The sequence below is a fragment of the Hyla sarda genome (genome assembly GCF_029499605.1).
Source record: "Hyla sarda isolate aHylSar1 chromosome 1 unlocalized genomic scaffold, aHylSar1.hap1 SUPER_1_unloc_19, whole genome shotgun sequence".
Classification (NCBI taxonomy): Eukaryota; Metazoa; Chordata; class Amphibia; order Anura; family Hylidae; genus Hyla; species Hyla sarda.
Window position 1 is genome coordinate 381,930 of NW_026607580.1, and position 14,858 is coordinate 396,787.

Sequence of the window (14,858 nt, forward strand, 5' to 3'; positions counted from 1 at the left end):
TGACACATTGTAACAAACCCCCTCCCCATGTAATCACCCGACTACTGGAATCACACAAGAATGACACATTGTAACAAACCTCCTCCCCATGTAATCACCTGACTACTGGAATCACACAAGAATGACACATTGTAACAAACCTCCTCCCCATGTAATCACCCGACTACTGGAATCACACAAGAATGACACATTGTAACAAACCTCCTCCCCATGTAATCACCTGACTACTGGAATCACACAAGAATGACACATTGTAACAAACCTCCTCCCCATGTAATCACCCGACTACTGGAATCACACAAGAATGACACATTGTAACAAACCTCCTCCCCATGTAATCACCTGACTACTGGAATCACACAAGAATGACACATTGTAACAAACCTCCTCCCCATGTAATCACCCGACTACTGGAATCACACAAGAATGACACATTGTAACAAACCCCCTCCCCATGTAATCACCCGACTACTGGAATCACACAAGAATGACACATTGTAACAAACCTCCTCCCCATGTAATCACCCGACTACTGGGATGACACAAGAATGACACATTGTAACAAACCCCCTCCCCATGTAATCACCCGACTACTGGAATCACACAAGAATGACACATTGTAACAAACCCCCTCCCCATGTAATCACCTGACTACTGGAATCACACAAGAATGACACATTGTAACAAACCCCCTCCCCATGTAATCACCTGACTACTGGGATGACACAAGAATGACACAATGTAACAAACCCCCTCCCCATGTAATCACCCGACTACTGGAATCACACAAGAATGACACATTGTAACAAACCCCCTCCCCATGTAATCACCCGACTACTGGAATCACACAAGAATGACACATTGTAACAAACCCCCTCCCCATGTAATCACCTGACTACTGGAATGACACAAGAATGACACATTGTAACAAACCCCCTCCCCATGTAATCACCCGACTACTGGGATGACACAAGAATGACACATTGTAACAAACCTCCTCCCCATGTAATCACCCGACTACTGGAATCACACAAGAATGACACATTGTAACAAACCCCCTCCCCATGTAATCACCCGACTACTGGAATGACACAAGAATGACACATTGTAACAAACCCCCTCCCCATGTAATCACCCGACTACTGGAATGACACAAGAATGACACATTGTAACAAACCTCCTATAGAATTCTTACCTTACACCAAGGAGCAGAGACTGCGGCCAGGACCTGATCTGTATGAACTGGATGGGGCGTGCAGGACCTGTGATGATGTCACAATCATGTGACCGGGATGGATAGGGGCGGATCTCAGCGAGATTGAAGATGAAGGACCTGTGAGAATGGTCATGTGACAGTAGAGGGCGGAGCTCAGAAGGCTAGAAGATATTGTCGATAAAGGACCTGTCATGATAATCACACGAGAAGTGGGCGGAGCTCAGCAGAAGAGAATAAAGAACATTAGTAGCAAAGGACCTGTGAAAAAGATCATGTGATCGGAGTGGGATGGGCTAATCTACAGAGAATTGAGACGCTGACTACGATTACATAAGGAGGAGGTTTGTTACAGTGTGTCACCCCAGTAGTAAGGAGATTACATGAGGAGGAGGATTGTTACAGTGTGTCACCCCAGTAGTAAGGAGATTACATGAGGAGGAGGTTTGTTACAGTGTGTCACCCCAGTAGTAAGGAGATTACATGAGGAGGAGGTTTGTTACAGTGTGTCACCCCAGTAGTAAGGAGATTACATGAGGAGGAGGTTTGTTACAGTGTGTCACCCCAGTAGTAAGGAGATTACATGAGGAGGAGGTTTGTTACAGTGTGTCACCCCAGTAGTGAGGAGATTACATGAGGAGGAGGTTTGTTACAGTGTGTCACCCCAGTAGTAAGGAGATTACATGAGGAGGAGGTTTGTTACAGTGTGTCACCCCAGTAGTAAGGAGATTACATGAGGAGGAGGTTTGTTACAGTGTGTCACCCCAGTAGTGAGGAGATTACATGAGGAGGAGGTTTGTTACAGTGTGTCACCCCAGTAGTAAGGAGATTACATGAGGAGGAGGTTTGTTACAGTGTGTCACTTCAGTAGTAAGGAGATTACATGAGGAGGAGGTTTGTTACAGTGTGTCACTTCAGTAGTAAGGAGATTACATGAGGAGGAGGTTTGTTACAGTGTGTCACCCCAGTAGTAAGGAGATTACATGAGGAGGAGGTTTGTTACAGTGTGTCACCCCAGTAGTAAGGAGATTACATGAGGAGGAGGTTTGTTACAGTGTGTCACCCCAGTAGTAAGGAGATTACATGAGGAGGAGGTTTGTTACAGTGTGTCACCCCAGTAGTGAGGAGATTACATGAGGAGGAGGTTTGTTACAGTGTGTCACCCCAGTAGTAAGGAGATTACATGAGGAGGAGGTTTGTTACAGTGTGTCACCCCAGTAGTAAGGAGATTACATGAGGAGGAGGTTTGTTACAGTGTGTCACCCCAGTAGTGAGGAGATTACATGAGGAGGAGGTTTGTTACAGTGTGTCACCCCAGTAGTAAGGAGATTACATGAGGAGGAGGTTTGTTACAGTGTGTCACTTCAGTAGTAAGGAGATTACATGAGGAGGAGGTTTGTTACAGTGTGTCACTTCAGTAGTAAGGAGATTACATGAGGAGGAGGTTTGTTACAGTGTGTCACCCCAGTAGTAAGGAGATTACATGAGGAGGAGGTTTGTTACAGTGTGTCACCCCAGTAGTAAGGAGATTACATGAGGAGGAGGTTTGTTACAGTGTGTCACCCCAGTAGTAAGGAGATTACATGAGGAGGAGGTTTGTTACAGTGTGTCACCCCAGTAGTAAGGAGATTACATGAGGAGGAGGTTTGTTACAGTGTGTCACCCCAGTAGTAAGGAGATTACATGAGGAGGAGGGTTGTTACAGTGTGTCACCCCAGTAGTAAGGAGATTACATGAGGAGGAGGTTTGTTACAGTGTGTCACCCCAGTAGTAAGGAGATTACATGAGGAGGAGGTTTGTTACAGTGTGTCACCCCAGTAGTAAGGAGATTACATGTGGAGGAGGTTTGTTACAGTGTTTCACCCCAGTAGTAAGGAGATTACATGAGGAGGAGGTTTGTTACAGTGTGTCACCCTAGTAGTAAGGAGATTACATGAGGAGGAGGTTTGTTACAGTGTGTCACCCCAGTAGTAAGGAGATTACAGGAGAAGCAGGTTTGTTACAGTGTGTCACCCCAGTAGTGAGGAGATTACATGTGGAGGAGGTTTGTTATAGTGTGTCACCCCAGTAGTGAGGAGATTACACGAGGAGGAGGTTTGTTACAGTGTGTCACCCCAGTAGTGAGGAGATTACATGAGGAGGGGGTTTGTTACAGTGTGTCACCCCAGTAGTGAGAAGATTACATGAGGAGGGGGTTTGTTACAGTGTGTCACCCCAGTAGTGAGAAGATTACATGAGGAGGAGGATTGTTACAGTGTGTCACCCCAGCAGTAAGGAGATTACATGAGGAGGAGGATTGTTACAGTGTGTCACCCCAGTAGTAAGGAGATTACATGAGGAGGAGGTTTGTTACAGTGTGTCACCCCAGTAGTGAGAAGATTACATGAGGAGGAGGATTGTTACAGTGTGTCACCCCAGCAGTAAGGAGATTACATGAGGAGGAGGATTGTTACAGTGTGTCACCCCAGTAGTAAGGAGATTACATGAGGAGGAGGTTTGTTACAGTGTGTCACCCCAGTAGTAAGGAGATTACATGAGGAGGAGGTTTGTTACAGTGTGTCACCCCAATAGTAAGGAGATTACATGAGGAGGAGGATTGTTACAGTGTGTCACCCCAGTAGTAAGGAGATTACACGAGGAGGAGGTTTGTTACAGTGTGTCACCCCAGTAGTAAGGAGATTACATGAGGAGGAGGATTGTTACAGTGTGTCACCCCAGTAGTAAGGAGATTACATGAGGAGGGGGTTTGTTACAGTGTGTCATCCCAGTAGTAAGGAGATTACACGAGGAGGAGGTCTGTTACAGTGTGTCACCCCAGTAGTAAGGAGATTACATGAGGAGGAGGTTTGTTACAGTGTGTCACCCCAGTAGTAAGGAGATTACATTAGGAGAAGGTTTGTTACAGTGTGTCACCCCAGTAGTAAGGAGATTACATGAGGAGGAGGTTTGTTACAGTGTGTCACCCCAGTAGTAAGGAGATTGCATGAGGAGGAGGTTTGTTACAGTGTGTCACCTCAGTAGTAAGGAGATTACATGAGGAGGAGGTTTGTTACAGTGTGTCACCCCAGTAGTAAGGAGATTACATGAGGAGGAGGTTTGTTACAGTGTCTCACCCCAGTAGTAAGGAGATTACATGAGGAGGAGGTTTGTTACAGTGTGTCACCCCAGTAGTAAGGAGATTACATGAGGAGGAGGATTGTTACAGTGTGTCACCCCAGTAGTAAGGAGATTACATGAGGAGGAGGTTTGTTACAGTGTGTCACCCCAGTAGTAAGGAGATTACATGAGGACGAGGTTTGTTACAGTGTGTCACCCCAGCAGTAAGGAGATTACATGAGGACGAGGTTTGTTACAGTGTGTCACCCCAGTAGTAAGGAGATTGCATGAGGAGGAGGTTTGTTACAGTGTGTCACCCCAGTAGTAAGGAGATTACATGAGGACGAGGTTTGTTACAGTGTGTCACCCCAGCAGTAAGGAGATTACATGAGGAGGAGGTTTGTTACAGTGTGTCACCCCAGTAGTAAGGAGATTGCATGAGGAGGAGGTTTGTTACAGTGTGTCACCCTCTTATCCAGCTGATCCAGTTGTCTCTTCTTCTCCTGAATGACCCCCAAGGATGGAGAAGGACAGGAATGACATGACTAAGAGAATATTACACTTCACCTTGGAGATCCTCCACCTGCTTACCGGAGAGGTGAGGTGACCCATCTACATTTCCACCATTGTTGTCCCCATCTATATTTCCACCATTGTTGTCCCCATCTACATTTCCACCATTGTTGTCCCCCCATCTACATTTCCACCATTGTTGTCCCCATCTACATTTCCACCATTGTTGTCCCCATCTACATTTCCACCATTGTTGTCCACATCTACATTTCCACCATTGTTGTCCTCATCTTCATTTCCACCATTGTTGTCCCCATCTACATTTCCACCATTGTTGTCCCCATCTACATTTCCACCATTGTTGGCCCCATCTACATTTCCACCATTGTTGTCCCCATCTACATTTCCACCATTGTTGTCCCCATCTACATTTCCACCATTGTTGTCCCCATCTACATTTCCACCATTGTTGTCCCCATCTACATTTCCACCATTGTTGTCCCCATCTACATTTCCACCATTGTTGTCCCCATCTACATTTCCACCATTGTTGTCCCCCATCTACATTTCCACCATTGTTGTCCCCATCTACATTTCCACCATTGTTGTCCCCATCTACATTTCCACCATTGTTGTCCCCCATCTACATTTCCACCATTGTTGTCCCCATCTAAATTTCCACCATTGTTGTCCCCCCATCTACATTTTCACCATTGTTGTCCCCCCATCTACATTTCCACCATTGTTGTCCCCCCATCTACATTTCCACCATTGTTGTCCCCCCATCTACATTTTCACCATTGTTGTCCCCCCATCTACATTTCCACCATTCTTGTCCCCCCATCTACATTTTCACCATTGTTGTCCCCATCTACATTTCCACCATTGTTGTCCCCCATCTACATTTCCACCATTGTTGCCCCATCTACATTTCCACCATTGTTGTCCCCATCTACATTTCCACCATTGTTGTCCCCCATCTACATTTCCACCATTGTTGTCCCCCATCTACATTTCCACCATTGTTGTCCCCCATCTACATTTCCACCATTGTTGTCCCCATCTACATTTCCACCATTGTTGTCCCCATCTACATTTCCACCATTGTTGTCCCCATCTACATTTCCACCATTGTTGACCCCCATCTACATTTCCACCATTGTTGTCCCCCCATCTACATTTCCACCATTGTTGTCCCCATCTACATTTCCACCATTGTTGTCCCCATCTACATTTCCACCATTGTTGTGTCCTCATCTACATTTCCACCATTGTTGACCCCCATCTACATTTCCACCATTGTTGTCCCCCCATCTACATTTCCACCATTGTTGTCCCCATCTACATTTCCACCATTGTTGTCCCCCCATCTACATTTCCACCATTGTTGTCCCCCCATCTACATTTCCACCATTGTTGTCCCCCCATCTACATTTCCACCATTGTTGTCCCCTCATCTACATTTTCACCATTGTTGTCCCCCATCTACATTTTCACCATTGTTGTCCCCCATCTACATTTTCACCATTGTTGTCCCCCATCTACATTTCCACCATTGTTGTCCCCCCATCTACATTTTCACCATTGTTGTCCCCCTATCTACATTTCCACCATTGTTGTCCCCATCTACATTTCCACCATTGTTGTCCCCATCTACATTTCCACCATTGTTGTCCCCCCATTTACATTGTCACCATTGTTGTCCCCATCTACATTTCCACCATTGTTGTGTCCCCATCTACATTTCCACCATTGTTGTGTCCCCATCTACATTTCCACCATTGTTGTGTCCCCATCTACATTTCCACCATTGTTGTCCCCATCTACATTTCCACCATTGTTGTCCCCCCATCTACATTTCCACCATTGTTGTCCCCCCATCTACATTTCCACCATTGTTGTCCCCCCCATCTACATTTCCACCATTGTTGTCCCCCCATCTACATTTCCACCATTGTTGTCCCCCCATCTACATTTCCACCATTGTTGTCCCCCCATCTACATTTCCACCATTGTTGTCCCCCCATCTACATTTCCACCATTGTTGTCCCCCCATCTACATTTCCACCATTGTTGTCCCCCCATCTACATTTCCACCATTGTTGTCCCCCCATCTACATTTCCACCATTGTTGTCCCCCCATCTACATTTCCACCATTGTTGTCCCCCCATCTACATTTCCACCATTGTTGTCCCCATCTACATTTCCACCATTGTTGTCCCCATCTACATTTCCACCATTGTTGTCCCCCCATCTACATTTCCACCATTGTTGTCCCCCATCTACATTTCCACCATTGTGGTCCCCCATCTACATTTCCACCATTGTTGTCCCCCATCTACATTTCCACCATTGTTGTCCCCCATCTTTGGCCCCGCTCTATGTTCTGGATGTCTCTTTGTAGGTGAGGTCTCCAGAACTGACCCCAGTATTCCAGATGTGCTCACTATACAGGGGGAACAATCTCCTCTTTGTAGTGGGGGAGGAATACTGGGGTCAGTCCCCTCATTGTCTCTCTCCATACACAGGATTACACCATAGTGAAGAAGACATGGGGGGAGTGTGTGGCCCCCAGCAGCCATCTCCATGAGTCAGGAGGACGGAGCAGGGCCCGGGGCCCCATCACGGAGCCTCCACCTCACTCACTGATACCTGAGAAGAAGATCCTAGAACTCACCCACAGGATCACTGAGCTGCTGACTAGAGAGGTGACCCTGTTGGGACCTTTTACAGTAATGGAGGGGTCTGGTGATGATTAGAGAGGTGACACTGCTGGGACATTATACAGTAATGGAGGGGTCTGGTGATCATAAGAGAGGTGACACTGCTGGGACATTATACAGTAATGGAGGGGTCTGGTGATGATTAGAGAGGTGACACTGCTGGGACATTATACAGTAATGGAGGGGTCTGGTGATCATAAGAGAGGTGACACTGCTGGGACATTATACAGTAATGGAGGGGTCTGGTGATGATTAGAGAGGTGACACTGCTGGGACATTATACAGTAATGGAGGGGTCTGGTGATGATTAGAGAGGTGACTCTGCTGGGACATTATACAGTAATGAAGGGGTCTGGTGATGATTAAAGAGGTGACACTGCTGGGACATTATACAGTAATGGAGGACTCTGGTGATGATTAGAGAGGTGACACTGCTGGGACATTATACAGTAATGGAGGGGTCTGGTGATGAATAGAGAGGTGACACTGCTGGGACATTATACAGTAATGGAGGGGTCTGGTGATGAATAGAGAGGTGACACTGCTGGGACATTATACAGTAATGGAGGGGTCTGGTGATGACTGGAGAGGTGACACTGCTGGGACATTATACAGTAATGGAGGGGTCTGGTGATGATTAGAGAGGTGACAATGCTGGGACATTATACAGTAATGGAGGGGTCTGGTGATGACTGGAGAGGTGACCCTGCTGGGACATTATACAGTAATGGAGGGCTCTGGTGATGATTAGAGAGGTGACACTGCTGGACATTATACAGTAATGGAGGGGTCTGGTGATGATTAGAGAGGTGACACTGCTGGACATTATACAGTAATGGAGGGGTCTGGTGATGATTAGAGAGGTGACACTGCTGGGACATTATACAGTAATGGAGGGGTCTGGTGATGAATAGAGAGGTGACACTGCTGGGACATTATACAGTAATGGAGGGGTCTGGTGATGATTAGAGAGGTGACACTGCTGGACATTATACAGTAATGGAGGGGTCTGGTGATGATTAGAGAGGTGACACTGCTGGACATTATACAGTAATGGAGGGGTCTGGTGATGATTAGAGAGGTGACACTGCTGGGACATTATACAGTAATGGAGGGGTCTGGTGATGAATAGAGAGGTGACACTGTTGGGACATTATACAGTAATGGAGAGGTCTGGTGATGATTAGAGAGGTGACACTGCTGGGACATTATACAGTAATGGAGGGGTCTGGTGATGATTAGAGAGGTGACACTGCTGGGACATTATACAGTAATGGAGGGGTCTGGTGATGATTAGAGAGGTGACACTGCTGGGACATTATACAGTAATGGAGGGGCTGGTGATGAATAGAGAGGTGACACTGCTGGGACATTATACAGTATTGGAGGGGTCTAGTGATGACGGTATCATTGTGTGTCAGGTTCCTATAAGGTGTCAGGATGTGGCGGTCTATTTCTCCATGGAGGAGTGGGAGTATGTAGAAGGACACAAGGATCTGTACCAGGACATAGTCATGATGGGGGATCACCGGCCCCTCACATCACAAGGTAAGAAGAGACATATATATATATATATATATATATATATATATATATATATATATACGGTTATATCCCCTCTTGTATATGTCAGGATTATTTATGTAGTTGTAGGATATCATTGTGGCGTCCGTATACTTTGTATATATTGTATTTAGATGTGAACGTGTCAGGATCGCCCCCTATCAGTCCTGCTGGGACACAGTAGAGAGTGCGATAGTGTAAGGGTTAATTCCACCAAACCTCTGGTACCTGTTACTAGTTCCAGCAAGTCACTAAATTAACCCTTTGATTCTACTTTCTCTCCCTCAGACCCGAGCGGATTATATAAACATTTAATGTGAAGATATTTACACAATATAGTAACAAATAACAGAACAGGTAACACAAAGATAATAAAACAATTCCGGGAACTGAATGGGATAAATACAGGAAACTCCTTACAGAAGATTATCAGAGCAGGGACGTCCTTGTGAGGGGTCCACGATGGTGTAGTCTACGATGGTGTAGTCTACGATGGTGTAGTCTACGATGGTGTAGTCTACGATGGTGTAGTCTACGATGGTGTAGTCTACGACGGTGTAGTCTACGACGGTGTAGCCCACGACGGTGTAGCCCACGACGGTGTAGCCCACGACGGTGTAGCCCACGACGGTGTAGCCTACGACGGTGTAGCCTACGACGGTGTAGCCTACGACGGTGTAGCCTACGACGGTGTAGCCTACGATGGTGTAGCCTACGATGGTGTAGTCTATGATGTTATATTCCACGATGGTGTAGCCCACGATGGTGTAGCCCACGATGGTGTAGCCCACGATGGTGTAGCCCACGATGTTATATTCCACGATGGTGTAGCCCACGACGGTGTAGCCCACGACGGTGTAGCCCACGACGGTGTAGCCCACGACGTTGTAGCCTACGATGGTGTAGCCTACGATGGTGTAGTCTATGATGTTATATTCCACGATGTTATATTCCACGATGGTGTAGCCCACGATGTTATATTCCACGATGGTGTAGCCCACGATGGTGTAGCCCACGATGGTGTAGTCTACGATGTTATATTCCACGATGGTGTAGCCCACGATGGTGTCGTCTACTATGGTGTAGCCCACGATGGTGTAGCCCACGATGGTGTAGTCTACGATTCTACTTTCCCTCCCTCAGACCCGAGCGGATTATATAAAACTCCGTCCTCCTTCGGGCAAAACTCCGTCCTCCCTCGGGCAAAACTCCGTCCTCCCTCGGGCAAAACTCCGTCCTCCCTCGGGCAAAACTCCCTCCTCCCTCGGGCAAAACTCCCTCCTCCCTCGGGCAAAACTCCCTCCTCCCTCGGGCAAAACTCCCTCCTCCTTCGGGCAAAACTCCCTCCTCCTTCGGGCAAAACTCCCTCCTCCCTCGGGCAAAACTCCCTCGGGCAAAACTCCCTCGGGCAAAACTCCCTCGGGCAAAACTCCCTCGGGCAAAACTCCCTCGGGCAAAACTCCCTCGGGCAAAACTCCCTCGGGCAAAACTCCCTCTTCCCTCGGGCAAAACTCCCTCATCCAAAACTCCCTCATCCAAAACTCCCTCATCCAAAACTCCAATACTCCCTCATCCAAAACTCCAATACTCCCTCATCCAAAACTCCAATACTCCCTCATCCAAAACTCCGTCCTTCCTCCTCTTTTATCCAAAACTCCCTCCCTCAGACAAAACTTCATCCTGCCTCACACCTGGGAGTTGTAGTTTTGCAACAGCTTGAGGTGCCTTGGTTAGGAAACACTGCACTATGCATTTATGCAGACCTCTCAGCCTGAGGGAGGGCGGAGTTTTTCCTGAGGGAGGGCGGAGTTCAGGATGATGCTTGTGGATGTCCTAATATGAACACCGTATATTTGAGGATAGGTTTTTCTACACCGGACAACCCATCTAAGGCTAGGTTCACATTTGGTGCATCTGAGGGATGGGTATGTTGGACAAAGGTCTAAAGGACAGGCCAACGTGTCCGAGCTAAGACCGGCGCGAGTGTAGTATTCAGTCCCTGTGTGTTCCCTAAAGATGAATATATAGGAGGTGATGTATTCATTCCCTGTGTGTTCCCTACAGTTGGATTCCTTGATAGAAATCCACCCGAGAGGTGTCCCCGTCCTCTGTATTCCCAGAACCGTCCAGAGGGAAATCTCCCAGAGAAGCATCAGGTAGATGAGGCTAAACTGTCCCCAAAAATATGACCGTAAAGTGACTGAACCTAAGATAATTTTTTTTTTTTTTTTTTTTTTTCTTGTTTAGGCGGAAAATCTGATGGAGATTAAGATTGAAATCAAAGATGAGACAGATTTCTGGACCAATCAGCAGCGTAAGGAGGGGGAGACTTTTATTGGTTGGTAAAGAGACACTTGTTCTGAGGGTCTTCAAGGTCCATTATCTGATCGTCAAATGGAAATAATATTATCTGTAACTATGTGTTCCCTACAGATGAATATACAGGTGGTGATGTATTCATTCCCTGTGTGTTCCCTACAGAGGGAGTCATGGATAGAAATCCACCCGAGAGGTGTCCCCGCCCTCTGTATTCCCAGGACTGTCCAGAGGGAAATGTCCCAGAGAAGCATCAGGTAGATGAGTCTGATCCTATATCTCTATAGGGGGGTCCTGCAGTCATAGATTTGGGGGTCTCTGTTGCTCCTCTTGTCTGCTGTATTGTAGTGAATTGTTCTATATGTCACATCAGGGGGGAGATCTGACTAATAATAAAGTGGAGGATGAAGAAGAGAGGATGAGCGGCCATCACCCGTGTATGAGGGAAGTGAAGGAGGAAATTCCAGGAGGTGTTATCCCAGGTATGTAATAATTCCAGGAGGTGTTACCCCAGGTATGTAATAATGCCAGGAGGTGTTACCCCAGATATGTAATAATGCCAGTAGGTGTTACCTCAGGTATGTAATAATGCCAGGAGGTGTTACCCCAGGTATGTAATAATTCCAGGAGGTGTTATCTCAGGTATGTAATAATGCCAGTAGGTGTTACCCCAGGTATGTAATAATGCCAGGAGGTGTTACCCCAGGTATTTAATAATATATTACAGAGGTAATTCAGAGGTTTCTTCAGGGGAGGCTCCACCTTAGATCTACATTACATTAACTCTTCAGGCCCCAGTGATCTCAAAATTATTCTTTTCCCTTACAGAATGTCCAAGGATGTATTCTGAGGGAAATGTCATATTATTAGGAGAAGATGGAGAGATCATGGAGCGCTCCTCAGGACAAGATGGAGAGATCATGGAGCGCTCCTCAGGAGAAGATGGAGAGATCATGGAGCGCTGCTCAGGACAAGATGGAGAGATCATGGAGCGCTCCTCAGGACAAGATGGAGAGATCATGGAGCGCCCCTCAGGAGAAGATGGAGAGATCATGGAGCGCACCTCAGGAGAAGACCTCCTTACAACTAATGTCCATCCAGATCTATCAGATAATAATCCTCCTGATCATCAGGAACCTTATGCTGACCAATCACAGACAAGTCCAGATCAGAAAGAGGGCGAATGGATTCAATGTGATGAATATGGAAAAGAGTTAACAAAAAGATCAGATCTAAATTACACAGGAGAGAAGGCATATTTATGTTCAGAATGTGGGAAATGTTTTATGTATAAATCACAGCTTCTTGCACATAAGAGAAGTCACACAGGAGAGAAGCCATATGCATGTTCAGTATGTGGGAAATGTTTTTCTCAAAAATCAAATCTTGTTACCCATGAGAGAATTCACACAGGAAAGAAGCCATATTCATGTACAGAATGCGGAAAATGTTTTATAAATAAGTCAGATCTTATTACTCATGAGAGAAGTCACACAGGGGAGAAGCCATATTCATGTTCAGAATGTGGAAAATGTTTTATACAGATATCACATCTTGTTAGACATGCGAGAAGTCACACAGGAGAGAAGCCCTTTTCATGTTCAGAATGTGGGAAATGTTTTACCCAGAAATCACAACTTGTGTCACATGAGAGAAGTCACACAGGAGAGAAGCCATATTCATGCTCAGAATGTGGGAAATGTTTTATACAGAAACCGCATCTTATGTCACATGAGAGAATTCACACAGGAGAGAAGCCGTATTCATGTTTAGAATGTGGAAAATGTTTTACAGTTAAATCCCATCTTGTTATACATGAGCGAATTCACACAGGGGAGAAGCCATTCTCGTGTTTAGAATGTGGCAAATGTTTCACAGATAAATCACACCTTGTCAGACATGAGAGAAGTCACAAAAGGGAGAAGCCATACGCATGTTTAAAATGTGGGAAACGTTTTTTAAAGAAGTCAAATCTTGATTCACATGAGAGAACTCACACAGGGGAGAAGCCATATTCATGTTCAGAATGTGGGAAATGTTTTCTTTCTGAAACCAGACTCAAAGATCATAAGAAAAATCACACAGGAGAGAAGTCGTATTCATGTTCAGAATGTGGTAAAGGTTTTTCAAGGAAATCAGCTCTGGTTGAACATAAGAGGACTCACACAGGAGAGAAACCATTTTCATGACTTGAATGTGGGAAATGTTTTAGCCAGAAGTCAACTCTTCTTAAACATCAGCTAATTCACACAAGAGAGAAGAAATATTCATGTTTAAAGTGCGGGAAATGTTTTCTTACCAAAGTGAAACTTAGTGATCATCAGCGCATTCACACAGAGGAAGCCATTTTCATGTTGAATGTTTGAAAAGGTTTTATGAGATAGACAAACCCAGGGTTTTAAACATACTGGCCCTGATTTACTAAGAATGGAGTGTTTATCTAGGAGTGATTTCTGGTTTACTCCGAGGATTTTTCTCCTTGATTTACTAATCTGTCGCCCGTCTCTATTTTTTTTTCTTTCGCATGGAAGTTTTCTGTCGCCCTTATCTGTTTTTTTTTTTGTATCGCACAAAGTTATTAAGCAGGGGAGCGGGCGGCACGCTCCTCCCCAGCCATATACAGTGTACTTTTATTTTTAAATTCCCCTCCGGGAGCCTTGAATGGCCGGTACTGAGGAGCCATTCAGGGCTCCCGGCGGGGTTTTCAAATAGAAGCGCTGCAGTGGGGAAAGATATATAGAATCGCTGGGGGGGGTATATGTCTGGCCCCCCATAGCTTCTATATATCTTTCCCCCTGCTGCACTATACGTCTTGTCCATCGCATCGCTATCATATACCCACCACAGCGCATATATACATACCCCCGCGCTATCATGTCCCCCGCAGCGCATGTGTGTATATGGGTATATATATATATATATACATTCAATCCCCCCGCAGTGTGTGTGTGTGTGTGTATGTGTATATATATATATATATATATATATATATATATGCCCCCCGCAGTGCAATCATAAGCTCCCGGCAGCGCTATGAATGACAAGTATTTTATTAGCTGCGCATCTGGCTGGGAAGCCGGCTGCCCGATGCGCTGCTAATAGAATGCTTGTCATTCATAGCGCTGCCGGGAGCTTATGATTGCACTGCGGGGGGCATATATATATATATATATATATATATATATATATATATATATATACACACACATGCAATGCAGGGAGCATATGATAGCACGGGGGGAATATATGTCATATATACACGTGCTGCAGGGGGAATATGAATATTGTGACTAATCGTCTTGGGGATTAGCTCTGGGATCGTCCTGGTCACTTGCCACAGGACACGTTCCTCACAATAACACCACAGACCACAGTTCCTCATACAAGTCGGGCTCCTCGCAGCTTTATTTCCACAGGTTGCAGGTAAAACAAA

The 14,858-nt window shown here is 45.8% G+C and overlaps 1 protein-coding gene and 1 pseudogene across 1 annotated transcript; one reads left to right on the top strand and one right to left on the bottom strand.

Annotated features, from left to right (window-relative positions):
- Positions 1-1,267, bottom strand: part of LOC130298050 (zinc finger protein ZFP2-like) — a 308,006-nt pseudogene extending 306,739 nt beyond the window's left edge.
- Positions 1,268-1,374: 107 nt separating this feature from the next.
- Positions 1,375-14,038, top strand: LOC130298044 (zinc finger protein ZFP2-like). Its single transcript, XM_056550928.1, has 9 exons — positions 1,375-1,557; positions 4,789-4,907; positions 7,352-7,531; positions 8,968-9,094; positions 11,174-11,265; positions 11,357-11,423; positions 11,543-11,682; positions 11,799-11,907; positions 12,254-14,038. Exons 2-9 carry the CDS (start codon positions 4,830-4,832, stop codon positions 13,612-13,614), a joined length of 2,154 nt encoding a protein of 717 aa, XP_056406903.1. The 5' UTR covers positions 1,375-1,557; positions 4,789-4,829; the 3' UTR covers positions 13,615-14,038.
- Positions 14,039-14,858: the final 820 nt, after the last annotated feature.

What these genes read in the sequence shown, in the direction of transcription:
- LOC130298044 (XM_056550928.1), top strand. Translation starts at nt 4,830, where the DNA reads ATGGAGAAGGACAGGAATGACATGACTAAGAGAATATTACACTTCACC. An exon ending in TCCACCTGCTTACCGGAGAG is followed by an intron (nt 4,908 to 7,351) that starts GTGAGGTGACCC and finishes CTCCATACACAG; the next exon opens with GATTACACCATAGTGAAGAA. An exon ending in ATCTCCCAGAGAAGCATCAG is followed by an intron (nt 11,266 to 11,356) that starts GTAGATGAGGCT and finishes TTTCTTGTTTAG; the next exon opens with GCGGAAAATCTGATGGAGAT.